Source organism: Diplodia seriata (genome assembly GCF_021436955.1).
Source record: "Diplodia seriata strain FDS-637 chromosome Unknown scaffold_11, whole genome shotgun sequence".
In the NCBI taxonomy this organism is placed as follows: Eukaryota; Fungi; Ascomycota; class Dothideomycetes; order Botryosphaeriales; family Botryosphaeriaceae; genus Diplodia; species Diplodia seriata.
The window spans coordinates 379562-406630 of NW_027117318.1; the positions used below are offsets into that span (position 1 = coordinate 379562).

Genomic DNA, 27069 nt, shown 5'->3' on the forward strand with positions numbered 1-27069 from the left:
CCCCCGAACCGCCGAGCCTCGGACATGAAGCCATTCGCCAGCATTTGGGGCAGCATGTTAAGCCAACACCACGCCATCAATACGGTAACCGCCGAGAGCTCACGGCCACCACCTTGCTCGCAGAGAGTTGCCCCCATGACTCATTCACGAGGACAGCGGAAGACCACGCTGCTGACGTTGATTCTGACTGGCCAACGTCTGCACGGGTGATACGGCTATGTGGGGTCCATACCAAGCCACATGCTTATCACGCGTTCCTGTCACTGTTTATCAGATGCGTTGTTCGCCATTATCGATTTTGCCCCGACTCAGGAGCTGCCGGCCGAGCCCTTTGGGCATTCACAAAGCAAAGGAGGAAGGAAATGAACATGTCGTTGTCCACATAATTCAGGGAAACCCGTCACATTGAACACCGTGTGGACATAGCACTTGCACATCACATCGAGCTCGAGCTTATTTCAATGTTCAGCCCGGCCTGTGCGCTCGCCGTCACAATCACATCCTCGCCGTCGTGCAAAAGCCTGTCCGTCGGCTGTGCGGAATGTTTACCCTCTATCAATCGTCTTACTTTCCATCCCATTCCCCTGCAAATGTCGTGCTCACGCCCCGGACTGGTGCGGTCATCCTGCACCCTCATCCCGTTGCTGACATTCTGCTGTTGCGCCATCTACCAGGCTTATGTCCGCTGACACCTCAGGCTGCCCCAAAGGTTTGGGAGCAAGAGCTGAGCTGAGGATAATTATAATGCATGGAACCTTCCCAACCTTCCCTTCAAGCTGACTGTGCGTTCCGAGGGCTTGGGCTTCCCGCCTCACAAATTCTTCGAGCTTCCCGCTTCGAGATTCCTTAAATTTTGTCTCCTTTGGAAATTGGACCGCGGCCCAAGTTGGAGTCCTGACTTCTGACCGCCTTGCGAGCATGACTGCAACTTTACTATCGAGAAGAGGTAGGAAACATCAGTCAACACTAAAGGGAAAAGTGTAGCACCACACCTTCTTCTGCAGCAAGGCAGCCAGCTTGCTGTGGCGATCTACGAGACACAAACCTTCAGTATTGACGCGGTCGAATGGGATTTCTCAGCTTTCCGCATCGTGTCCGCAGCAAGGAGCCTTTGCAGCAACGATACTGATGTCGCTGGGCTGTATCAACGGCTCAAAGGCCAAGGAGTGGGCGTGAATTATCCCACCCCACTGTTTCGTGAGCATCATAGGGCAGAATGCGCGTGCGCAGAGCGGTAAATTCCTATCACATGTCAGGATGTCTCGAGCTGAACGGCGGCACTGTAGCATCACAATTCCACCATTGGTCCCTGGCAGTTCTGAGGGAGATAACAGGCCCTTGAATTCCTCCCAAGTCCATGGAAGAAGCGATTTGAGCGGAAGCGCAGCTGCATCGTACAGTTACATGGTACGAGGTCCGCCAGGAAATATGCACCATTGAAGCCGAAGTCCCCAGGGATCGGAAATACATGCTCCCTAACAGCGCTTCTAGCCCATTGACCGAATGCCTAGATCCTTAACAACCGGTCAGACTGTGACTGTTATGTAGATGATGTGGGACGCTAGTGGCGACACGATCCGAATAGAGGATGTAACGGTGGCCTAAAAGGCTGCTGAGTTGAGACAAGGGTTGCTGCGGAGGATGGACATGGTGAGGTCCGACGAGCACAAGCCACCCAAAAGTCAACGTCGCGCGTCCTCCCGGGTTTGCGCGTCGGACCGGCCAGCAATTAACGGGTTGGGGCCGGCAACTAACCCTAAACCGCCCACCTCATCGGACTCCGAACAGCGCCCAAGCATCAGCCGCTTCGGGAGCTGCCCACATATACCATGTCGCTCAAGACCACCGTCCCGATGCTTCCGTCTCTCCATAACCCGCGGTCCCTTCACCAACCCTGAGCGACGCACGCAAGCCGCAAGCATGGGCACCACAACCACCGCCGACCCCACCCTTCACCTGCCCCGCGTCCTCTGCCTGCATGGTATGTTCCCCAAAGCTGAAAAAGCAACCACGCCCTGACAAAGCTCATTGGCTGACCATCCTGTTTTTGCGCGCGACACAGGCGGCGGTGTGACGGGCGAAATCTTCCGCCTCCAGGCGCGCGGCCTGGTCTTCCACCTCTCGACCTCGTTCCGCCTCGTCTTCGCCGACGCGCCCTTCTTCTGCGACGCCGGCCCCGGCATCATCCCCGTCTACGCGGGCATGGGCCCGTACCGCCGCTGGCTGCGCTGGCTGCCCCAACACCAGCCCATCGACGCCGACACCGCCGTCGAGGAGATCCGCTACCACGTCGAGGGCGCCATGGAGGAGGACGACCGGCAGGGCGCGACGGGCGAGTGGGTCGGCTTCATGGGCTTCAGCCAGGGCGCCAAGGTCAGCGCCAGCCTGCTGTTCGAGCACCAGCGTCGCCGCGACCTGCGGAGCAAAGGCCAGGTGGTGCGTGGCTACGAGGGCGACAACGTGGAGTCGAAGCTGTGGAGCCAGGACTGGCGCTTCGCCGTGCTCATGGCCGGCCGCTCGCCGCTCGTTGCGTTCAGCCCGGACAGCGAGTCCCTCCCGTTCCAAACCGCCGGCGATGCCGATTCGGGCGAGGACAGAGGCCTGGTCCAGGACGAGGCCCTGCTGAAGCTGCCTACCCTTCATGTTCACGGATTGAAAGATGTTGGCATACATCTGCATCGCCAACTGCTGGACCGGTACTGCTCCAAGGACTCGGCGGATCTCATGGAGTGGGATGGCGATCACAGAGTTCCGGTAAAAACGTCTGATGTACAGGTCTTCGTGGACAAGATGCTCATTACTGCGAGAAAAGCTGGAGTTGAGCCGGGAGTGGGTAAGAAGACATGATGTATCAAGCGTCATTGATTTGCATTTACATGGACTTGGCCTGTTATTCCCATCCGGCATGCCGCACCGTGCGTTTCCGTCGGTGCTCTGCATAGCCCACGATTATCGAGCGTTGTAGATATGCTTCTTGTTTTTTCTATACCTGGAAATGAGACGGAATCTGTTCCAATTGAGAGTAATTGCCTCAGAATGGGAGCATCAGTGGTTACGAAATTAGTCATATTTTTGTGAGACCCCGGAAGCCCGTTAATCCGTATCATCACAACGTCTATCAAGAATCAGAGTTTCTCGAGCGGTCAGAGTGAGACATTCGGCTTGCCCTTCCTTTTGATCTAACAGAATGTAAGACATTGACGCGATCTAAAGTAGCGGTACTCGGTGCAACCATCCTAAGTATTCCGACAGTGACCTGATGAACAATTTGCTTTTGATGCAGTAACGTTACAATCATGGCTGTTGTCCAGCACGAACTGAACCCAAGGGTTGAAGAAAACCCGTGTTGGGCTATACTCACTTTTCAACAAAGAATCAAATTCTGCGACCTACTGAGGGCGCGGCATCGTTGATCGAGTAAAGTTTATGAGACAGGCTGGACCCGAAGTTTGATATAAAAAGTTATACCCTCCAACTCACAGAAGATAAGGTCAAGCATGGGTGAGAACAATTATGCCCCGAGTCCAATGCTCCGGAAGCTCGTTCCGGACTTGGCGAGCGAGAAGTGGATCTTCAGACGCGAGCACGACACTCAATTAGGGATGTCGAGTGAAACGAGGCGAAGTCATTATCCTACCAATAGTGGAGAGCGAAGGAGGGATTCCGTGGCGGGGTCCAGGTCTAGCCAAGCCCCATCGACAACACCCGACAGGGCAACTGCACTGCACCTCTGCAATGCACGTCGCCTTATCGGCTTCCGGACCAATCTTGCGTGAGCCGAGGAGCTGAATTGCCGCCGCCATGTCTGCATCTATTCTCGCACAACCTCAGGCCTCTTCTGCAAATTCCTACGGCACTCTGGATTCGCTGTCTCCATCCTTCCCATCTGCCGACATGTCGGGCCCCAAGATCGCCCCCGACTCTGAACTTGCCGAAGTCAGCCACAATAATTTGGACGACGAAGAGGCGATTCGCGAGAGGCAGATCCGGCTGAAGGTCGACTTTCGCCTCTGTACCATCGCCGGAATCCTCTGCAGTCTCAACCTTCTCGATAGTGGCGTCATCTCCAGCGCCTCGGTTACTTCCATGCTCGCGGATCTCGACCTCGACAAAGGCAACCGATACTCCGTTTCCATCTTCATCTTCACGATTGCGAGCATTTTCTTTCAATTGCCGTCGACGGTCGCCGTGAGGACGTTTGGTCCCCGCCGCTGGTTTTCCTTCATCACCTGCTGCTTTGGCTTGATCACTTTGTGCACCGGCTTCATCCAGACATGGAAGCAAATGGTAGCGCTTCGAATCCTCCTCGGCGCATCCATGGCAGGGATCTACCCCGGACTTGGCTACCTAATCAGTACTTGGTGGGTCCCAGCTCCAGAGACTCCGCCATTGCTCTAACCTCAAAAGGTATACCAGAGAAGAGCAGCAACTCAGGTTCGCGTTCCTCCAAAGCGGTCAAGTCATCATCCTCGCAACGGGCAGCATCGTCAACTTCGGGCTGAACCACCTGAACGGCCACGCCGGGCTCGCGGGCTGGCGATGGATGTTCGTCGTGCAGGGCACCATCACCGGCTTCATCGGCATCGTCACCTACTGGTGGATGGTCGACTTCCCCGAAAACGCCCACCGCAGCTTCATGTTCCTGTCCAAGGACGAGAGCGCCGTGGCCGCCAGCCGCATCCACAGAGACCGCTCCGACGTGCACGCCGATCCGTTCGCCGTCAAGAAGGTCCTCGTGCACGCGCTGGACCCCAAGATCTACGGCCTCTGCTGCCTGTTTTTCCTGCAGAACGTCGTCAGCACCGCGCTGAACTACTTTCTCCCCATCATCCTGCAGAGCGGCATGGGCTTTTCGTCCAATGAGTCCATTCTCCTGTCGGCGCCGCCCTACTACTACGCCGTCATCCCCGCGTTGCTTTCGTCCTTGGTGGGAGACAGATATCGGATGCGCGCCCCCATCATCACTTTCAACTGTGTCTGTGTGGTCGTCGGGTTTTGTATGCTGGGGTTGGCGCAACAAGTCACAGTGAGATATATCGGGACGTTTCTCGCCACGGGAGCGTATGTGGCCAATTGGGCGGCTCTGATGGCATATCAGGCAAATAACATCGTCGGGTAAGTGTACCACCATGTGTTCGACGTTCATTTGCTAAAAAGGGGGGCACTGCAGACAATGGAAGCGGGTGTTCACCGCGGCGATATGCACTGCGTTCAATGGAGCAGGCGGCATTGCAGGCAGTTACATAGTGCGCAGCAATGAAGCACCGAGATATCCGACTGCCGTCTGGGTCTCAATCGGGTAGGTCAGCCTGCGTTTGGTGGCGAGGTAATTGCTGATCGGCTATGACAGCTCGCATATACTGATGGTCGGCATCGTAATGGTCTTCTCGCTCTACTTCACGATTGCCAATAGGGCTCAAAAGCGGGGAACGAAGATACTCGAGGCAACAGTGAGTTTCCAACGTCAAGCCTGCCAAAGGTTACCACACTGACCCCCGATACAGGAGGGTTTCCGGTTTACCATATAATGACCTGTCGTTTGGGCATTGGCGGTGGCTATGGTCAGGCATTCGGGATCGAGGTAGTGTGGTGCTCACAGAATCAAATGTCGGGATTGTGCTTCTCTGAACCATGTGTTTGAGCTGAAAGTACGTGCATACTGTCCCTATCCGGGCGAATCAAGCAGCCACGGACATCCCACAACGCCAATTGTATGCAGCCAGAAGTAGAGCGAATGAAGTGAAACTTGTTTTCAATAAACCGAGCTCATGCGCTCGCATGCGACGGGCGAGCGGGATGGTCGGGGACCTTGACGTCTTCGAACTCGTCCTGGGCAACGGCGCGGATGGTGAAGGCATCTTCGGACATTAGCGGGAGCGCATGAAGAAGCTCGTGGCGCAACTTACAGACGCCAATCGCGAAGCTGAAGATTGCGGCGCCGGTGACGATGTTTTTGACCAGGTACGGCTGGCGGGCGCGGATCAGGGCCGGCGCCTGGCGGTAGTTCTTGTCATAGTAGGAAGAGCGTGGGATGCTGCGGGCGAGGTCAGCGGCGCGACGGGCTGCGCAGCGAGGAGCGAGACTCACGCCATGGTGACTTGCGCGGTGGTGGTTCGAGCGGGTGGTGGTGTCGGCGGCGATGCGATCGTCACCGAGGCTTTGTTGCGGGCGCGTGCGTCGGGGTGCTTGGCCCGCTCCGCTCCGCTGCGGCTAGAGCTCCAGACTGACCGCGGCCGGCAAGCTCGCAGCTTTCCTCGCCCTCAACACCAACTTCGCTGCTCCACGCCTCTGCCCGCTCCGCCCCTGTCCCCAGGCCCGCACACGTCCCGGTCGACCGTTGCGCCGCCCGTTCACCCCCGGATATTTGTGCGCAGCGCGCGCAGCGGACGGACGCGTCGCGCGCATAATTGGCTGCCAGTAGTAGATGATGGAGGCCAGCATAAAGGAGCAGCTGCGCCAGGCGCGGGATGTGGTGCTCAACAATCCGAACAACTATCCGGCCATTCTGCCCAGCATCCTGCCCATTATCGGCACGGGCGCCGACATTGAGCTGCGGAGATGGGGTGCCGAGTTCCTTGCTGAGACGTTCGCCTCGCCGCTGCTGCCCGCCGAACAGAAGCAGCAGCTGAGCCTGTTGGTGCTCGACCGCCTGCGCGAGTTTCTGGACCAGCCCGCCGAGGATGTTTCTGTCGTCAAGGCCATCGTCCAGACGGCCGCGAGCATCTACCCGCTGCTGTTCCGCTACATGTAAGCCCATGCCTCACGCCCGCCCCCCGCGCGGCCCTCTCTGACCTCACCCGCAGCATCGGCAATCCCCACGACAATGCGAACTGGCAGAAGATGGCCCAGGTCAAGTCCAACATCCTCCGCCGTATGGACTCGGCCCCGCCCGGCGTGCGCATCTGCTGCATCAAGTTCGTCCAGCGCGTCGTCCAGACCCAAACTCCCGGCCTCATTGCCGACCCACGCGTGCGCTTCCCTTATCGCCCCTTCGCCGTGCCTTCTCTGACCCGCAGCAGCGTCCCGAACATAATGAGATTTCCCTCGCCCTCGTCCCGCGCGATCATCCTTTGATACCACCTCCGAACCTTGAGGCCGAAGCATCAGGTCTGCTGGATAGGCTATTGAGCATTCTCCAGGACGAGATAAGGTCGGTATTCATCCTCCTGTAAAAGTTTACATTCTGACTGTGTGTAGTGATGCTCTCCTGGTCACTGCCACCCTCAATTGCTTGGGGAGTCTCATCCGTACTCGAGCCTCGATTGCCAACAAAATCGTCTCCACTGTTCTCAATTTCAATCCTCTCAAGTTGGCGAATTCACCCATGACTCCCAAGTCCAAGGTTATGATAAAATCCATGGAGCGGACCGTCCGCGCCCTTCTGGTAAACGTTGTTAAGAAGTAAGTCCTCCCGCATCCTTTCTTGTCATACACGCTAAATGATCAGAAACCCCAATCACCCATTAGCTCCGAGAATCCAACAGCATGTCGATAGACTCCACCACACTCGTTTGGAAATTTTCGACGAGACAAGTCGCAAGAGACCTGCCCCCATCGAACCAACCGATGGCCTGGACCTGGCAAAGAGGCAACGGCTTGGGGCGGACGTCCACACCTCCACCCCACCCGGTGCACTTCCGTTGGGTCCTGGCCCAGTAAGCTACGCACAGCTCTATACGTTAACCCAGGACGAAGGGTCAAGAAATTTCGATGTGCAAGCCATCCCAATTGACCTTCTTGTGCGGATCTTGGTGCCCATCCTCGGCTCCCTTGACAAACCGCAGTTGGACAGCGCAATCAACGTAGGTCCGTCTCTTTCAGCACCGAAGACTATTACTGACACTCTCAGGCTGTGCGAGCACGTTATCTGTCATTAAGTAAGATTCAGCCTAGAAGCGCACTGGATGCATCAGCAGCAGCAACGCAGAGAGCGCCTGTTGTGGATGAAGATGACGACTACGAGCCTGTCTTCCAGCCATCGGAAGACACGGAGCAGATTATCAACAGGCTCGATAGCACGTTCGCTGCAGATATGAACGCCATAGGACGGCAACCGGACGTGGCATTAGGAACCTTCAACCTGGCCCCGCCGCCAGCTCTTACGGAGCAGGAAACCGTCGAATACAGCAAAGGCACCATCAATCGCGTCTTTGGCATCATGTCCGCCCTCGACGACACCGGTCGCGGGAAGACGCAGACGCAGAAGCATGGCTTCAACCGCCTGGCGGCCAGCGGCTACGATCGTGATGCCTGGGTGACGGTAATCACGCGTCTGGCAACGCGCGCCTCGGCAGGGCTAGACGACCAAAGTGTTGTCAAGAAGGAGGAAGGTGGGGAAATCGCACGGAAAGGTGGAGCGTTCTCGATCAGCAACGCCATCCGCGACGCGCTGTATCTGTATGTCCTCGAGGACTTCCGGCGCCGCATCGACGTCGCCGCATCGTGGCTGTGCGAGGAGTGGTACAACGACCGGCTGCAGGCTGAGGTTACTGCGGAGGGCGGCGTCGAACCGGTGCCGCACTACGAGAAGTGGGCACTCAAGGTGCTGGATGGCATCTTGCCGTACCTCGACGCCAAGGATAAGGTCCTCATTCGCTTCCTTTCCGAGGTTCCCGAGCTCATTCCCGGCCTGTTGGACCGTGTGAAGGGGCTCGCGAGAGATCCGGAGAGAATCGCCTTGGCGGTCAACGCGATACAGTAAGTGACTGTTGTTCCCTCGGCGGTTACTTTCTCTGACAGTGGACTCTTTAGTTACCTCATCCTCATGAGGCCGCCGGTGCGGGATCAGTGCATAGATGCTGTCGAAGACTTGTGGAGGAACTGTAAGTGCCCTCTTCGATATCCAGGCTGTTATGCGTGCAACGAGCTAACTTTGGGTCTACCAGATGACGGCGCGAAGGGTTTGACTACCAAGCTGCTCACCAAGTGGCGGCCACACGTGCTCCAAGAAACGTCGAATGGGGCTGCTGCACCACTGCCGCCTTCCAATGAGGTCGTCGTGAAGACGGAGTGATGATAACGATGATGCACGGTGGCGGCTCTTCTCTATGTTTCTTCGGCCAAGATACCAGAACTTGATTTTTTTCTTTACCACTACTCTTCTTTCATCTGCGGGCCGGTGCGAGACAAATATTGAAAGGACAAAAAAAAATAAGAATATATCCAGAACAACGGTGCGAGTGAGGGTTTGTGTCTGTGATATGTTTAAGGGATACATAGAAAGAGTATGGCCGCAGTGCCATTGATGCGGATAAGTCTCCTTCGGGAATTGCGGGATGGATATCTGATACCCCGTTCAGGTAGGTGATTGCGGAATATATTCAAGGTGAGATCTTTGCAATTATATGGATTGCTGCGAATTCACTCGATCGTCAAGCAATTGAGGTGGAGTTTGAGAGCTGGGAACTGTCCAAGACCATCTTTAAGTCTTCAAGCTCAGCCGGACGTCTGCTTCAAGTGCCCATGTCGTGACGGTGCAACTGCCCCATCCGCGTCGCCGCACCATGCCGCCGCCGCGGCTTCCCGGCGGCCACGTCACCGCCCGACAGTTGACATTGGACCAGCCCAACCTGCAATATGTATACTGCGGCAGCGAAGCCCCCATTATCAAATACGGACGGTTAGTGCGATGGGCAGGCTCCGGCCCTATACATTGCCACCGGAACCTTGAAGTTGTAAAACCCGCAGGTTTGTGATCCGTTGGGTTACCTCTTAAGGGGAGGTGAGCACCAGTTTACGAGTTCGAATGTTCGAATCTGACTTTGGCGTCATACTGCGGTTCCTGCGCCCCAAGTCAGAGCTGTAGGCTAGGTGCGAAAATCCGACCTGAGTTACTTTTTTGCCCTTTCTTTTTTCCACTTCGTTCATTCTGGAGCTGAGACACCACCACGCTGTTTTGGTCTGTTTCGAACACTATCGCTTGTCCACCGCGATACCACATCAATTGCCTCATGTCCACCCAGTCATGGGGAGCGCATCGCTCTGGGCCGAAATGTCCTACCACCCCCCACTCTTTACCGCTCTCCATTGTCTATCTTTCTTGTAGACGTAGGCAATCTTCCCTTCCTCCATCTTCTCGTAAACCTCTTTGGCTTGCAGATATCGAGGTTGGAGCTCATCCGGGCTCCTGGCTGAGAAGAGCCCGAGCCACACGTGCGCGTTCGGATATTGCTGGTTTCGATCATGACGTAATACCAAACGAACCAGCCTCGTAGCTTTGTGAAGCGGTAGGTCGTTCCTTCTACATTTGAGTAACTGTTGTGCCTTCTACATCTGGTGCTCGCACAGCACTAGCGTAATTTTAGCGAGGCTGCGAGGTATAAATTATGGTCCTCATCCACCAGACAGCTTCTCTCTCTCCTCCACCCAACCATCGCTTTCGCACGAGCCTTCAGCTGAAGCAAACCGTGCAACCCACGTCCACGACCGGTGCTCAGGGTTCGCCCTCACCGAGTCACCAACAGCTGATTCCAAACTGCAAACTGCGCACTCGCCACCATGGCCGACAAGCATACGCCTCACCCGGGCGGACAGGTGAGCCAACAAAAAGCCCATTGCTTCTCGTTAATGGCTAACGAGGGCACCAAAGCTTGTTTTTCCAAGATCTTCCGTCATCCCTTTCGCGGTGGCATCACGTAAAGCCGCGCGCTTCGAATGACAATGCTACACTGACACTTCTCAAGGGCGTTGCCAATCCCGCGCCCGACGTACAGCAGAGCGCCAGCAACTCTTCGGTAGCCAAAAAAGCTCGCGAGTACCGCCTTGATCGCACGAGACCCTGCTTCCTCGATCTCCCCCCCGAAATCCGCAATGAGATCTATCATTGGACGCTGCTCGTTGCACCGACAGGACCTCCGCCCCCGTTGCCTGTGATGAAACGCGTCCCCGATAAAATGTTTTCCTGCGTTTCAGTCAACATGTGCCGCACAATCCGCAAATTTGAGGCGAACTACGCCGAAAAGGTCCTCGAGATGACGGAATCTGACTTCGTCCACTTCACCGGTTCAAGGCACTTGGAGCCCTGCTCGATGGCCCAATGGAATCCCGTTGGAACGATGGACCCTCCTGTCTTGGTAAAGGCAATTGAGGGTGGCGGCCTGACGCCAGGCTTGCTCGCTGTCAACAAGCAGGTCACCTCTGAGGCCGCGCCTTTCCTGTACGCACGCAACAAGTTCAAGGTCGAGGACTGTGTGACGCGGAGGAACGCACTGCAACGCTTCGCTGAGGTGATCGGCCCATGCAATGCCTCATACATCACTCACCTACGTCTCGTCTGCATCGCCGACTGCAGCCTCCCGTGGAATGTTGACTTGAACCAGCCCGAGTGGATCCAGTGGATCCAGCCGAAGAATCATTCCGAATTGATTGTTGGCGACCCTCTGGACAAGACCCTTCTAGCCATGACAAGCCTGGAGACGGTGGAGTTTAAGTTCACCCGCCGCTGGTTTGGCGATCACGTCGACACCGACGGCGCGGCAATGAAGATCTTCAGTCTCATCCGTGAGTGGTTGGATGCGATTGCCGCAAAGGAAGGTGACTCGCAGGCGCTGGAGCGCCTCAAGCTGTTCACTTGGGACACCCACCGCATCGCGGAGAGTGACAAGTCGGATGAGCTGAGGTCCTTCCTCGAGAGGGTTATTGCTACCAGTCGCTTACAGCTGAATGCTTGAAGCCGGACACTGACATTGGTGGAAGAATAGGTTGGCTGGAATAACTTGGTGTTGATCAGGATTTGGAAAAGGCAATATCACGGCTGTTCACCACAAGGTCAAGGACAGGTATTGGTTCTTTCTTTGCCACCTGGGAGGCATCACGGCCAAGTGTTGAGAATGGCATATGGTGACAAGGATTCATAGTTCTACTTTAGAGTTATGAACGTAGGATCCGACCATGGTTTGGTCGGGTCCTGTCGCCGCTAAAATGGTCTTTGGATTGCCCGTGAGTTCCTACTCCGCAAGTGATCTCGCTTCCCACATCGTTTGCGAAGTTGAGATAGTTCAGACATGGCCCGCAACAAGCCCACTTACTAACAGCCGACTGACACCTTGCGCAGGAGGCGTGTAGAAGTTGGAGGAGAGTGCCCTGTGCAGTGCTACGCGTGCCTGTCTCAATGATTTGCGCCTGCCGTAGGTCACAAACGCTTCGCTTCGCATAACTACCTTTGATCTTCCTTCCGCACAACCTGCCTCTTCGCCACTCCTTCAACCCGCCAGCTCACCCACGTGCAACCTAGTTTTCAAACGTGATACAGATGCTCAAGAGCTACGGCCATGGGCTCTTGAGCCCGTATTGACAAAGTCACGGCGACGCTCCCCACAGCACTGTCCAAAGTCGCTAGCGAGCTGAGTGGTGGAGATATTCTGAACACTTCTCAGTGGCAACGAGACTTCTCACTTCTTCCACTCACCACCATCATCCCTCGCTCCCGCCCGCCGAGGAGCCGTCGCCCGCCCGCCTCGACTCCACCGAGCTCTGCTTCATGGACCTGCCCGGCGAGATCCGAAACCTGATCTACACCTCCACCCTGCACACGCACGCGGCGGACAAGCGCAGGCGAGCAAGATCCGGCCGGTACTGCCGAGCAGCATGCTGCTATCCACACCACCAGATCAACCGGGAGGCGTTCGTCGCAGATGTGGAAGATGTGCGAGGTGGTCATCGTCATCGGGGCGCATCGAGCGGCTGTATGCCGTGGATCGCCGCGGCGGCTGGGGCCCGGCCAACGCGGCGTTAGTACGTCAGCGGCATGCACATCCACGGCATGCTCGACGGCGTCGACGCACGCCGGTTGGACGCACACGTCCTGCGGACCCCCCGATGACTTCGCCCGCGTCGCCCTGTGCTTGTACATACTTTTGCATCAGGGGCTGGATCCGCGCGCTGGGCGAGCGCGAGGGCGACGGGTTCGCGGCGCTGGACGGCCGGGACATCGCCATCCGCGGTGGGTTCGACACGCACACTAGGAAGTAAAGGGCGGTGCATACGGAGAGGGTCTTGGAGATCTTGAGGAGGCACGTTGAGGATCCGCCGTTGGCCGTGCGGTTGAAGTCAGCAGGGAAGAGGAAGATGCCTGGGCGGAAGATCCTTGACAACAAGATTCCGAGCATTGATGGCAAGCCTTGATGGGATGCGGGATGTCGGGGGAGGGGGAGGGAAACTGAAATTGGAGTGGTGTTTCTGTGCCAAAGATTGCTGATTGGATCTTTCTGAAGCGCGTTGCAAGGTCGCGTGTAGAGTAATCTCGGAGATGACGGGTTTGTGTTTGGAAAATCTCAGAGGAGTTCAATTCTCAGTGAAGACATGGGGCAATCCTGCCACGAGCGAGCTCACGCAAGCCAGGTTGGTCACCAAACGAAGACAGACAAACAAGAACGGGGCCTCATTTTTGGTTACTTGGTTCGCTAACGACCGGCATCTTTGTCTGTTCTTTTGTTGTAACCAAATGAATGCTTGCAAACATGGCTACTCGTTGAAAAATTCTGCACGCGATCTCTGGGCGTAATCACATAACACATACGTCCTACACCTTCTCACCGACCCGACACGACCTAGCTCTCTGGATCTGCCGGCCGAAACCCGTATCATAGAAAGTTCGACATGGGATGGGTAGTTGAATACAAGATCTGGACGTAGATGCGCGCATTTGAAACTTACATTTGTGTCCGGATCTTGTATTAACCTGCGTATAGATATGATGATGCGACATCTGTGTAAGGCAGCTTTGGGCGGGCAGTTTGTCACTCGCCGTGGCTCCGTCGTGGAGGCTGACATGTTCGTCCGTACAATTCCCTGCTTCCTCGTCTTCGGCGGCGCGGAGCGTGATAAGTATGACTCGATTGAGTCGGCGATGCAGTCGAGGCTGAGGACAATCATTATGGACTGCGGTTCAACGCCGCCGAGGAGGCGCACGTGTCTACGCTGGTATGAGAGCTGCAGCGGTGGAAGGAGTTGGACTGATGCGCCAGTAATGTCTGATGACCTTCTTGGAAGCAGAAGTATTCGAAGCAAAATCAAGTAGTCATGAGAGTAATGTAAATGTGCGCGGTTGTTCCGCATGGCTCTCCCGGCTTCCATCCTCTTCCGCAGGATGGCCCGACAGCACATGGCGGCCGGGCAGGCTCCTTCCCCAAACACTGCAGTAGGCCTTCTCTTGTCCGTGCGCTTCACGCTACCCGCTCCCACAAAGACCTTACCTTTGCTCCATTCTGCCTCTCCACCACTCCCTCCTATTCGCCCACCAACGTGTTCAGCTCACATGCGCTGATCGCCCAGCGCGCCACACACATACAGCAGCCAAAGGGCGCACGAAATGGCTCCATCTGGTGCTGACACCGGTTCACCCGCCAATCGCGGCGGCGGAAGTGGCGCAGAGCGAGTCGAGGAACAGCCCGCCGTCGCAGTAAGATCTTTTTACCTTAAAGATTAGTGAGACTGCACTTATGTTAACGCAGAGCTCGCTTCACAGCTCAATCAAGATGACTTCGACTATGAGATCCGGAGAGAAGGCGACCGCACGACGCATGTCAAGTGCTACAAAAACACTGGCGTACCACCCGAGAAGGTAAGAGGCATTTCAAGGCTCCCGCTTCACTGCTGGCGTACTGACGTGGGCTCGCAGAAAAAGTCGACTGGAATATACATCAAGCTAGACTCCCCGTTCTCGTTCGAAGTCCTCCATACGGTATGGGTACTTCGGCTCTTGCTATGCACCGATCATTCCCTCTTCGCTGGGTTCACTGAGCTTACTGTTTTCAGGAAAACTTCGCAGATGGTCCGATGGCCGGCTGTCAAACTGTCACCATCAAGCCTGAGATACCCTTCCCCTTCCTGAAGCTGCCACGCGAGACTAGAGATGAGATATACGCATATGCCATGGTCCGAGATATCTTCCCCCAGGAGTTGTTAGAGCATCTCGGGTATGAAGATCTCGAAGGTAATGACGGAGTTATCCGTTTTGGACGACTTAGGTCGGGTCCAGCAAAAAAGGACACACTCCGGAAGCTATCCCGGCCGAGCAAGGAAAGCAGTGAATACCAGAAGGAGTACGTCAGTCGGAAACGGAGCCTCACGCCAGGCCTACTTGTTACCAGTCGCCAGGTCTACCAAGAGTCACTGCCAATCCTTTATGGAGCTAACGTGTTCGAAATGGATCCAATGTACGACATGCCTTCCATTCTCACTCATTTCGGAAATTCCAGTGGTTACCTGCGCAGCCTGTGTTTGACCGACGGTTTTTGGGAGAGGACCAACATTGGCAAGTATCTGGAGCCTCTTGTCCACCTGCGACAGCTATCGGTAGGCATGCCATTGGGAACTCAGGTGCAAATCCAAGGCCCTGCACATCTGGCCGATATATTCTTCGACAAATTATACCGCTGGATTCGAGGAGTGGCTTTGGTACACGGAGATGAGACTCGCGCCGCAAACTACGTCACCATCAATTGCGACAGAACCTGCTTGTTCCGTTGCAACGGTAGATTATACAAAGCCAGAGAAGGATGTCTCATGATGGAACCAATTCGATCTGGACTCAAGGCTGCTATACTTGCGCGAACCAGCTTGTCTTTTCCGTTCATGAAACTTCCTCGCCACGTCCGAGACATGATATACAGTCATGCAATGACCTACAAGCCTTTTCCGAATCTCGAAGAAGAACCATTTGACACCGTTTTTATCTCATTGGATAGAAGCTCCAATCCGGTGCGCCTTTTAGTGGATGGGAACAGCGCGAAGAGCTTCCGATGCGATGGCTTCCGGTGGAGCGAGAGCCTCACGCCTGGTCTCCTCCGCATCAATCGTCACATCCATCAAGAAGCCGTGCAAATACTTTATGGAAGAAACAAATTCGGGATCGGATATCCCGAAATAGCGAAGGTGTGGCTCAACCGTATTGGACATTCTCAAATCTACCTACGGGATGTTTCCATTCACTTTCTTCCCAACGACTGCACCATCTTCGACAAACTTCTCCATGTTGATCGTCTTGGAATCAGCTTTGCTCATGAGTACGACTATAATGAAGTCACCGGCGAACTGTATGAAGATGAAGTCATTTCCAACTCGCCAGAGGAGGCGGCAGAAGCGTTCTTTGCAAGATCCGGCCACTGGATTGAGGGGGCTGGGAATTTCCGAGGGGGAAGGGCCGCCGCTATTGACAGGATTCATCCTTGGGGAGCATTTGACGATAATGAGGAAGAAAGCTGGGTGAGGAGGTTCAGAGAGGAGCTTAAGAGCATGTGCGGTTGAGAGATGCTGGTATGGGATAATGTTCTGTCACGGAATGCGAGGAGAACTTGCATACATGAGATGGTAGCAATTATTGCAGGAACGATGGAAGGGGGCCTTTTTGTAGTGGATGGACTTTGATGGACGTAGTGCCGAGCCGTTCTAAGTGAGGAAGACGACTTATTCTGGCCATGAGCGCTTGGTAAAGCTCTCTGTACTCTGAGCGACCGGTCCTAATAGAGTGGAGCAAAGTCTATAAGCGAGACAGTAGGATCACTTTCAATGTAGAAGAGTCAGTTTAACATCTGGATTTTCTTCGATGGAAGGTCGCAAGAGGTGAGGTTGAAAAAGGCCCGGAAATGGGCCGGGCGGGCAACGGAGCTCTGACAGGGATCTTCGAAAGCTCGCCCGCCCAAGCGCGCGCAAACTAACGCGCGACTCAATCTCTCGACTCCACGCCAACACACGCGCCGCATACCCGCCCATTGACATTTCCTCCCGTGATACGAACGTGTGACCTATTCCCGCCATGGCCGACCCAAACGCGACAACTCTCCCTGATGGCGTCGACGCGCAAACGCCGCAGCACGATGCTGCCACTGCCGCCGTCGCCGCCGCGACAACAAATGGCACCGACACAAATGGCAGTGTGGATGTGGAGATGAAAGAGGATGATGCGCCAGCTGATGTAAACGAAACCCTTTCCTCTTCTTCGCTCCCTTCCCATGACTATCCTCCTTCCTCTATTTTCCTCTTCTTTGCTCGCACAGCAATCATGTGTCCCCCAAACATTCTGGCGACCACACGACAACCAAGCCTCTCCCCAAACACAGTGAGAGAGAGAGCCCATAACTGAAAACGAATCAATCCCCCAGGCCACCACCGCCCTCCCACCCGCCGGCACCGCCACCGCCGTCGCGCCCGTCCCTGCAGGAACAACCACAACAGCCCCCTCCGCCGCCGCCGCCGACACGCCAGGCAACGCGACACCGCCCGTCGCCGCCGCCAGCAGTACCTCCACACCTCCGCCCCAAGCCGCAGCCGCAGCCGCCGCTCCGATCGCCGCCTCGACCACCACAACATCATCCACAACCAACATGGGCCGCACCGGCTCGCCCCGCGCCGGAAGCTCGACGCCGAGCCGACAGCAACAACAGGCATACGCGGCGGCGGCGGCGCAGCAACAGGGACAGCAGGGTCAGCAAGGGCAGCAAGTGCAGCAGCAGCAACAGCAGCAAGACCTACCGACGCAGCCGAACGCGCACGGCAGCCCGACGCGCGTGTATCTGAACCAGAACGTGACGCCGCACCTGCTGGAGGGCATGAAGAAGCTTGCGCTGGAAGAGTACGTTTTCTCTCTACTATTTCCTGGGGATTGGGAGTGCCGTTTTCCCCCCGTGCTAACTGCCAATATTAAAAACTGCAGGCCCGAGAAGCCGTTGAAGTGGTTGTCGAACTTCTTGGCGGAGCGGAGTAGGGAGTATGAGCGCGATTGAAGGGGAATGATGGTTCGAAATCGGCTCTGAAGATTTTTGCTTCGAGGTTGGGCTGGAGGGGGAAAGGGGGATGGATGAAACGGCATTTTTTGCTCATGGACTATTACAGCAACGGGTGTTCGTTTGGCGGGTGTGATGGGGGAAAATCGCCAAAACAAAAGGAAAAGATTTGCTGGGGATGGAAGCTCGTTGAATGGCTGGGGAGAAAAGACAAAACTAAAATACCCAGGGATGTATGTGGGTTTGCATAGCGTGCGGCGTTGACATTTTGAGTATGGATTGAGGTTCGAACTAAGTTTCGGGGAAGCTGATCTGGTGCAATGTTAAGTGGGTTTCGATGCGGGGGTGGATCAATTTATTTTGCTCGCAAGGTAACTTGAAGAGCAGATCAAGCTAGAGCTTGTGACATGGTCCAGTCATTCATAGTAAGATATCAAAGACAACTCCGACGATTCACGGCACAGTACAAAAGGCAAAGGAAGTCGTTCCTATTGATCGCCATTTTTCAGACGAATCTTGACGTTAACCGCTTATCCTAAGCCACTTTTTGACAGCCGTTTTTCCTCCATAGGTGGGGGCAGCCTGTTTCGACGCCGCCGGGTAATTCGCCGTTCATGCATCAACCCACACAACTCCCCACACAACCACGCCAGACCAAGCCACAAGCATTGAGCGCTTAAGCGACGAGGGTGGAGGCGGTGGCGCTCTCGTACTTCCAGGTCGGGGGCAGGACACCGACGGTCTTGTAGTAGCGAGAGAGACGGTGGATACGGGACTCGATCAGAATGAGGCGGAACTTGGAGTCGCGGTCCTTGCGGTTCCTCTCGAGGTGCTTGCGGACGGAGACGGCCTTGCGGATGAGGCTGGACGATGCATTAGCTCACGAGCCAGACAGGCGGATTTTGTATTCAAGACTCACAAGTAGAGGTCCTCAGGGATCTCAGGGGCGAGACCTGTAGGTATCACTCTGTCAGCCATTGAGACCAATCAGAGGCATATTTTGTCTGTTGTTTATGGCGACCATTGCACTGAAGTATGTCCATAGAGCATCACCTCCTTTGGACAGATACTACAGTGCAAATGTGCCGTTCAGACGGGAATCAACTGACCGCTGGACTTCAGGATACGGAGGATCTTGTTGCCTGGGAATCGTTAGAAAACATGTACTCATTGAAGAACGAGGAAAGAACACATACCGGTGACGACCTTGACCTGGGCAACACCGTGGCTGTCACGGAGGACAACACCGATCTGCGAGGGGGTGGCACCCTTCCTGTACAGATGTTAGTGACTGACCCCAGTCTGATGCCAGCAGCCCCGGAAATCGAAAGCCCTCCGCATCACCTGGACGCGCACTGCCCAAGTATCTGAATGACGTGCCCGCTTCCACACCCAGGTTGCCAGTCCTGGCGTCCTCCTCAATCCTGCTCTCCAATCGCACTTGCGCGATGATGCGGCTCGTGGATGAAGATCTCCGGCAATGCAGCCGTCTCCAGCTTGGAGGGATTTTGAGGCCGACCAAAACTGGCACGAGTGGCCGCTTGCTCCAACTCCATCCATACAGATCATCGAATACCCAGACAATGCGCGGTCCCATGTTACGGAGCCCAATCGAAATCCCTTCCCTGCTTCAAAACTTCCGGCGAGACGTACTTGGCGAGCTTGCAGATCTGGTCAACAACCTGCTCGGGGGTGGTCTTGAGCCACGCAGGGGGAGTGCGAGAGTAGGGGATGGCCGAGCTGGCGATACCCTAAGATCGGTGTTAGCACATGTTGTCCCGGACGGTGATTCTGCAGCGGCGCGAGGATGTCTGCAGACGGTCGCTGGCGGATGCATGCGGTGCGATGTCGTACCTTGCCCTTGGAGTGAAGACGACCCATTTTTACGGATTTGGAAGACGGCTGTCTGTAGTTGAGGTTGGCGGGATGAGGCTGTCGTCGCTGGTGTTGAGGGTTTGCGAGAGGTCGGCAAAATCTTGGGCGTTGTGTGCCGGCGCTCGCTTGTTTTTTCCTCCGACCGCGGCCCGTGCACCCACCTCAGTCTTCATACAAGCCTTTCCGCCGCAAACTCGCAGTCTCTTTCCAACATCGCAACTTTTTTCCTTCACGTCGCACCTTCCCCCGACGGACGAGGCTCTGCAGCAAAATGCGCACCATGTCTACGTATATCTTTGCAGAGTCCGCCGTCTTGGGCGGGCAGCTTCGTGGCCTCGTACGTCGAGTCGACGTTTGCAGGACCTGCATCATTTTTTACTAACAACACCAGAGGTAAGCTCTCCACATGCTCTACATCCTCCCCTCGCCTTACTGCTTCAATGATGAATGGACACATTTGTTCTTATTGGCACCTCTTGATAGATGGACTATACGCTTGCGTATAGCTCCAGATGATCGCAACGGACTGTTTGATCAAGCACCAACATATACGTTTTGTGATTGTACTTTCCGCACTTTCATGTGCTAACATTCTGCGTCACAGATCCTTCTAAAGCACCCAACGCACGAGTTGAAGCTCCCTAACAGTCGCGCACGTTGTAAAACTTGGTCTCAGCTGGGAGTTGGCCCCCCGACGAAGTTGCAGCCAGTGCGCCTCGTCGGGATGTGTCAGGCAGTACCAGTTGGTGGCTGGAGCATAATCTTTCGGGTTGGGCAGATGCAGCCATGTTTGTATCAGCCCCGGCTGAAGTTTTGCAGCCAGCGAGCTGTATGTCTCTGCCTAGCACATGTGTTGGTGGGTGACAGACTCAGCACCACGAGATTGTGGCACTTTCAGGCAGAAGTACTCGTTTCTGTTATGGAATTGCCTTATTTTGCGCATGTAAAATATGTAGACGACCGTAACTGCAAAGTTCCGTCGCATAATGCGCCCAGCGCCGCCGGAAAGCGTAGTTACCTAGATGACCATCGTCCTGATAAATCTCATGATTGACTTGTGCCCTGTCGCGCTGTGCGCTGTGCGTTGTCTTGACATCACTCATTGTACTTACGGAGTTCAACCCATATTGAAAGCAAGTCGTTACTCGAGGGGGCGCATTGTGTCGCTTGAAAGTCGATGAGCTACACTTATAGGTACCGAGGAGTCGTGCAGTACAGCCTGTCTTATCCTTGTCTGACGATGGAACTGCTATGGAAGGCAAGATTGTACTCGGAGATTTGAGTTTTACCACTGCACAGAACACCGGTGATTCGGAAAACGGATATTATACCTTCTACTTTCAATTATAGCTCGCGTGGCTGCAGAGATAGTGGCGTTCGTCTACACCCGGTGGTCCCAAGATGACCCGGTGGCGGTCGTATTTGGCGGCTGATACAGCGACGACGTTGGATCGACTCGCAGGCGACCCGGCCCAGGCCTCAGGCACACCACTAGCGATCGGAAGGTAGCGATGCCTGTTGTACATCTTTCTGTTGCAACTCTGCTACAGGACCGCTGCCGCTTTCGCGCGGCTGCATCAAGTACAGGGCTGATCACAACTAGACAGCAAAGGCGAAACCCCGCCTGTCACCGATCGACGTGTCGCGTTAAAGTGAGTTTGCACCGCACAGCATAAAGCTGCGGTTCGGCAACCGTAGCGGCCGCACGCAGGAACAGCCATTTGGCGCATGCACCCGCCGCGCACCCGGATCAACGTCTCCGTGGGGCACCGCCGCCGCGACAAATGTCGGTCACGGACATCACGACGGGGGCCGGACGGCGAGCAAACACGGACCACCGTTCGAAATGCGGCGCGTGGAACGAGCGAGGCAGGCAGAATCAAAGCTGTGTAACAACCAGCCTTACTGAAATGACTGGATGACCTTCCCGACCAAGCATAGCCTGCGTTGTCCTGCTACGACCGCTGGCCGGGTGATTCTGATCGGCGCGCGCGCTTCAGCGTGGAGCCCTTCACTTTTTTTCTCAGTCGACGTCGTCACACCGGAAATTGCCCACGGTGAGTGAAATTGGTCGACTCCATAGCGTGCGCGGCGCAGCCCGCTGTTGGCAGCGTTGGTGGACAATTGCGCGTGTTGGAGTCGTCAGCGTTGGCGGCCAAGAGCAAATAATATATCGACCGCAGCCCGCGGTCGGACGTCTTGGTATCCCTGACTGGCGCGGCATCGCAGAGATTGAGGCTAGAAAGTCAATCCGATGGCGGCGTTTCAGCGCGGCGGCTTGACTGTTGGCGGGCGATGCGAAAACGAAACGGCCAGCCCAAGTCCAAGTCCAAGACCCCAAGAAATGCCTGTGGGCTGCGAGATCCGGCGCAAGGATCTGGGCACTTGGCGAGGGATTCAGCTCGCACAGCAGCGCGCGGTGCTGCAGCGGGCGGCAAAGAGGCCGGCGGAGTGCGTGGTTGCGAGCTGCGAGTGGCCGGCAGCGCACGAGACGACCTTGCGATGGGGTCGGCCGGGTGGTGGAGGCGGCGGTTCGCGATTGGCTGACGCGCGGTTCCTGGCTGCTCTCGAGGGCCAAGCAGATCTCTAATTTAAGGGAGCAGGGGAGGGAGCAGGGTATTGCAATGCCGAGCGGCGCCTAGGCTGCTTCGGGCTGCGCGAAACACAGCAACCGATCCACGGAGACAAGGGAATATATCGTTCGGCCTGCGCCCTCTCTTTTCGCGGCCTCACCTGCCTTCCAACTGCTCGTCGCACGCCGCTCTTTCTTTTGCACCCTCACCCAGTCACTCATTCCACCGCCACTCTTTCACACAACACTCTCTCCCGCCAGCGGCGATCAACGACCATCTTCCTTCCATTTTCGGAAAATTATCCGCATTCCAGTTCGTGCACCACCATCAACGTCACTATGAAGAGGTTCCTTGCCTTCAGCGCCCTCACCAGCGGTGTCTTGGGCATGACCAATGGCTGCTCGTCCGACCAGACCAATGTCTTCGACGAGTCCGGCAACGCCTACTGCGAGCCCGCCGTCACCACCATCAAGTACACTGGCGTCGGCGGCACTGGCCAGTACAACACCGTCACCAACATCGACACCGCCGGCTCCTGCGCCTGGGCCGAGAAGTCCTACGCCGGCAGCCTTGCGCCCTATGACGAGGAGGTACGCTTCAGGCGCATTCCCATCGCACGTCACTCGTTAATCTTTCTAGATCGGCATCATTTTCCGTGGCCCTCTGAAGCTGCGTCAGTTCGCCGCCTACAGCGCCGACGGCTCCGCGAGCAAGCTCAAGAAGCGTGGTGAGGAGCGCAAGGCCGAGAAGGCGAAGCGCTCTGCGCGCCCCAGCCCCCACGAGCGTCGTCATGGCCACGGTCACCAGCACTTCCACGAGCGCCAGAAGGAGAAGCGCGGCCTTGGCGACATGGTCACTGCCGTCATCGACGGTCAGGTCGTCTCGTGGGTCAACACTTACGCGGGTCCTACTGCTGCCGCCGACGCGAACGCTGGCGCTGACACCGCTGCGGACTCTGGTGCTGATGCCGCTGCCGCTGCGGACTCTGGCTCTGTCGCCATCAGCGTCGGCCTCAGCGTTGGCGCCGCCGCCGCTACTTCGACTTCTACCACCGTCGCTGCAGCTGCCACTTCTGCCACTTCGACCGCGTCTGACGATGGCAAGGACGGCCTGGACAGCTCCGAAACCAGTGGCGAATGGACTCGCATCTCTTACTATAACTCCGAGGAGAAGGTCAACGACGGCATGACTTTCCTCGCCCACCCGCCTTACCAGAATGTGCTTGCCTACGCCGGCGCTACCAGCGCCGTCCAGGCCTCTGAGTCCACTTGCTTTGGTGGCGAGCTTGACAACGCTGACGAGCTGATCATCATGACCGACTCCCCTTGCTCCGAGGACATTGGCACGGAGTGCGCCTACTTCAAGGAGGGTGATGAGGCTTTCCGTGAGTATCCCAATGACAAAGGTCATTTGGACCCTGACTGACGCTCGCAGACGGCTTCGGTGGCACCAAGAAGGCCTTCTTCTTCGAGTTCCAGATGCCTGACGCTGGCACTCACTGCTCTGTCAACGAAATGGAGAACAAGTACGTTGCGGACAACATGCCCGCCATCTGGACGCTCAACGCCAAGATCTTGACCGACCAGTACGGCTGCAACTGCCAGGAGACCGGCTGTGGTGAGCTCGATCTCTTCGAGGTCCTCAACCCTGGCAACAAGCGTATGAAGTCGACCTTCCACGGCAACACCGGCTTCAACGGTGGTGACTCTCACTACATTGAGCGTCCCTTCGACACGTACATGAGCGCCATTGCCGTCTTGGATGACGACACTCTTGTTCTCAAGGTGCTCGAGGACGGCACCGAGGCTCCCAAGAGCATCACTCAAGCTCAGATCGACGAGTGGACCGGCAGGGACAACGAGACCGAGGTGTCGAACATCCTCGGCCAGCTGGCCATCTACGCCATGGCGTCGATTTAAGAGATCTGACTGTTGAATGTTAGCATCAAAAGATACCTTCGCTTCTGAGGATATGCTGGTAAGCTGTTCAAGCGTAAATAACGGAGGCTGGACATGGTCGCATTCTGCTGGCACGGGCGGATCTACACCCTTCTGTATAGTTAATACCTTCTCAAACGGGGCAGCAGCTCTACTCAGCCTCGGGCTCGTAGCCCGAGAAGCTTTTACGAAGTCGATGACTGGCATGGGCGGGGTACCCATCATCGGGTTGCAGCGGTTTACTTTTCTTGCTAGTGTGTAAAGTAGTTCAAATAACGGCCATGAGACTGCCGGTCTACTTGCAAAGACGAGATGAGGTGAAGATACACTCTCGCTAGGGCGCCGGCAAAGAGCGACAAGCCGATGTCAAAATAAGTGGTGGCCGTGCTCCGCGTGGGGATCGGTGCAGGCCGGTTCGCGGCGGACTGGTCCCCTACCCGGCCATCACAGGCGGGCTGTGCGCCGTCAAGCCGAGGCAATCCGCCGTACGCACGAGACGCGGCCGCCACCCAAGACTACCGATGGCTTCTGTCATCGAAGGCTTTTTCGCCATGGCTGCGAGCCGTCTGCCCGCCTTCATAACGAACATTGTGCAGTCTTTGTCCCGTCGCAACGCAGTTTTCTCCTCTCGCGCTGCTGGGCCGCGCCGTGCAACCGAAGGCCCATCCCCGCATTTCGCAAGGTGCCGGTGAGATTCTCGGCTCTTCGTTTCCAGATTCAACCTCGTGTCGCCGGGCCCTTCTTTGACATCACCGCGAGCGACGCAACCCTTCCACCAACGCCGCGCGCCCGACCGTCGAGCAAGCATATGAGAGACGTCCCAGTCCGACCCTGAGGAGACGATGGCTTCGCCGCCGAAGCCGTGGGAGAGAGCTGGCGCTGGAGGTACTTCGACCGGTGAGTCCCAACCTGAGCCAACGGCCGCCGCCCGTTCCCAGGCCTGCGACCAGACGTGAACCGCGGGACTAACTTTGTTCCAGGCGTGTCCGCTGCTGCTACAGCCCCTTCCAGCACCGCCGCATCTGCATCGACTTCAGAGCCTCCCGCCCTCCCTTCACGCCCCAGTTCCCTCAGCAGCACAGTCAACCAGAACGCCTCCAACTACTCCACCATGAACAGGCCCTACGGAATGGGGAGCAGTTACGGGAGCTCCTACTCGTCACCCTACTCAAGCATAGGAGGCATGGGAAGCATGGGAGGCATGGGAGGATATGGTAGCTACGGAAGCTCGATGTACGGACGGTCCATGTACGGCGGCGGCGGGATGTACGGAGGCGGGTATGGCGGATATGGAATGGGTGGCGGCATGTATGGCGGCATGGGAGGCATGGGAGGCATGCCAGGCGATCCGAACAACCCGCAAGGCTTGACTCAATCGTTCAGCAACAGCACTGCTGCCACCTTTCAGATGATAGAAAGCATCGTCGGCGCGTTTGGCGGTTTCGCCCAGATGCTGGAGAGCACGTACATGGCAACCCACTCATCGTTCTTCGGTAAGTCACCGCTTCCCAGAATGCAAAGACATCAGCTAACGCCTACTCTTAGCCATGGTCTCTGTCGCCGAGCAGTTTGGTACTCTGCGTCAAACGCTTGGTTCCGTTCTCGGAATCTTCACCCTGATGCGGTGGATCAGAACCGCCATCGCCAAACTTACAGGCCGCGCTCCCCCCGCATCTTCCAAAGAATTGACGCCGGCGAACTTCCATTCTTTCAACGGCCGCATGCCCGATGGCTCTCCGGCTGCTCCTCGCCCGTCGAAGAAGCCTTTCATCATGTTCATGCTCACAGTCATCGGTCTTCCATACCTGATGGGCAAACTCATCCGCGCCATGGCTCGGTCTCAAGAAGAGGAGGAGCGTCGCCGTCTGGAGGCCATGCCTGCGGACCAGCAACAGCAGATGGACCCGACAAAGCTCGAGTTCTGCCGCGTCTTGTACGACTTCACGCCCGAGGCCAACACCAACGCCGTGCAGGGCGTCGATCTGGCGGTCAAGAAGGGCGACCTCGTCGCCGTCCTCGGCAAGACCGATCCCATGGGCAACGCGTCTGAGTGGTGGCGCTGCCGCTCCCGCGACGGTCGTACGGGGTACCTGCCTAGCCCCTACCTCGAGGTCATCCAGCGCCGCCCGCAGGCGCAGATCCAGAGCGCCAGCCAGGCCGGCAGCAGGGCGCAGACGATGACGAGCAGCACCGGTTTAAGCAGGACCGGCACGATGACGAAGCCTGAGGCCGAGATGGGGTCGGCAAAGGTTCCGCCGGCGATTGAGGGCAAGGCCGGTGATATGGGCGTGGAGAGTTTCCAGAAGAACATGTTCCAATCCTAAGGCAGGTGCGTGTGAATTGGCGGGGTTGTTGATATCCGAATATTGGGGAGCGAGCGACGACGACATTTTGCGGGGACGATGTTTATCGATCAACGACCGGGCTTGATTTCTCTTTTTGCTAGGCGTCGGAGGTGTTCCGGCGGGGAGCAGCGATGAGCCCTACCCATCTTTCTTTGTACAAAAGCGCTTTCCGGTTTGGGGCTTGCGGAAAAGCCAGATTCTTGTCTCTAATTCTCAGGGCTTTCCATTTCGTGGGTGGGTTCGGTTTTCTTTGGGTATTCAGGGGAGCAACTACGATACAATACGTGATGCAGCGAACGGGAATCTAGAGGTTGCTGCAGCTGAAGTCCCCTTTATTGGGTAGATTCCTTGGTAACACTGAACCGTGGAATGCATTGTCTGAAGGAGCCAGCGTGCTTGCACTCTTCAAACCCGGCAGCATCACGGGACCAGTCCTAGACACGATTGCAATCATTGTCAGGACAGTTTGTCGACTGAGAAGGCGGCACGTGGGGCGGAAGGCAGGCGGTGACGCAGCTGGGGTCGTAGGGCTGAGAGTCACCAGCTCAAGTTCCGCCGCAAGTCCGCCCGCCGACACTTTTCCTCGACCTCGCACGGCTTGTGTTTCCTTCAGCTGTCA

General features: G+C 56.3%; 8 protein-coding genes across 8 annotated transcripts; 6 read left to right on the top strand and 2 right to left on the bottom strand.

The window, feature by feature from the left end:
• Positions 1 to 1920: 1920 nt before the first annotated feature.
• SLS55_009838 (uncharacterized protein) lies at positions 1921 to 2847 on the top strand (the record flags this gene model as incomplete). Its single annotated transcript, XM_066781232.1, has 2 exons — positions 1921 to 1981; positions 2063 to 2847. The coding sequence occupies 2 exons, from the start codon at positions 1921 to 1923 to the stop codon at positions 2845 to 2847; spliced, it is 846 nt and encodes a 281-aa protein (XP_066628234.1).
• A 954-nt stretch (positions 2848 to 3801) lies between these two features.
• Positions 3802 to 5528, top strand: SLS55_009839 (uncharacterized protein; the record flags this gene model as incomplete). The annotated part of the gene is made up of 6 exons (XM_066781233.1): positions 3802 to 4361; positions 4408 to 4975; positions 5099 to 5115; positions 5171 to 5299; positions 5351 to 5450; positions 5505 to 5528. The coding sequence occupies 6 exons, from the start codon at positions 3802 to 3804 to the stop codon at positions 5526 to 5528; spliced, it is 1398 nt and encodes a 465-aa protein (XP_066628235.1).
• Positions 5529 to 5766: 238 nt separating this feature from the next.
• On the bottom strand, positions 5767 to 6092 carry SLS55_009840 (uncharacterized protein; the record flags this gene model as incomplete). The annotated part of the gene is made up of 3 exons (XM_066781234.1): positions 5767 to 5858; positions 5907 to 6034; positions 6088 to 6092. The coding sequence occupies 3 exons, from the start codon at positions 6090 to 6092 to the stop codon at positions 5767 to 5769; spliced, it is 225 nt and encodes a 74-aa protein (XP_066628236.1).
• Positions 6093 to 6427: 335 nt separating this feature from the next.
• On the top strand, positions 6428 to 9013 carry SLS55_009841 (uncharacterized protein; the record flags this gene model as incomplete). Its single annotated transcript, XM_066781235.1, has 8 exons — positions 6428 to 6747; positions 6804 to 6969; positions 7020 to 7150; positions 7198 to 7401; positions 7496 to 7802; positions 7850 to 8697; positions 8752 to 8822; positions 8886 to 9013. The coding sequence occupies 8 exons, from the start codon at positions 6428 to 6430 to the stop codon at positions 9011 to 9013; spliced, it is 2175 nt and encodes a 724-aa protein (XP_066628237.1).
• Positions 9014 to 10497: 1484 nt separating this feature from the next.
• Positions 10498 to 11669, top strand: SLS55_009842 (uncharacterized protein; the record flags this gene model as incomplete). The annotated part of the gene is made up of 3 exons (XM_066781236.1): positions 10498 to 10533; positions 10589 to 10624; positions 10683 to 11669. The coding sequence occupies 3 exons, from the start codon at positions 10498 to 10500 to the stop codon at positions 11667 to 11669; spliced, it is 1059 nt and encodes a 352-aa protein (XP_066628238.1).
• Positions 11670 to 18396: 6727 nt separating this feature from the next.
• On the bottom strand, positions 18397 to 19601 carry RPS13 (40S ribosomal uS15 domain-containing protein; the record flags this gene model as incomplete). The annotated part of the gene is made up of 6 exons (XM_066781237.1): positions 18397 to 18583; positions 18640 to 18673; positions 18830 to 18862; positions 18917 to 18993; positions 19323 to 19471; positions 19575 to 19601. 6 exons carry the CDS (start codon positions 19599 to 19601, stop codon positions 18397 to 18399), a joined length of 507 nt encoding a protein of 168 aa, XP_066628239.1.
• A 2905-nt stretch (positions 19602 to 22506) lies between these two features.
• Positions 22507 to 24087, top strand: TOS1 (target of Sbf; the record flags this gene model as incomplete). The annotated part of the gene is made up of 3 exons (XM_066781238.1): positions 22507 to 22758; positions 22808 to 23552; positions 23603 to 24087. The coding sequence occupies 3 exons, from the start codon at positions 22507 to 22509 to the stop codon at positions 24085 to 24087; spliced, it is 1482 nt and encodes a 493-aa protein (XP_066628240.1).
• A 1426-nt stretch (positions 24088 to 25513) lies between these two features.
• On the top strand, positions 25514 to 26429 carry PEX13 (Peroxisomal membrane protein PAS20; the record flags this gene model as incomplete). Its single annotated transcript, XM_066781239.1, has 2 exons — positions 25514 to 25598; positions 25651 to 26429. The coding sequence occupies 2 exons, from the start codon at positions 25514 to 25516 to the stop codon at positions 26427 to 26429; spliced, it is 864 nt and encodes a 287-aa protein (XP_066628241.1).
• Positions 26430 to 27069: the final 640 nt, after the last annotated feature.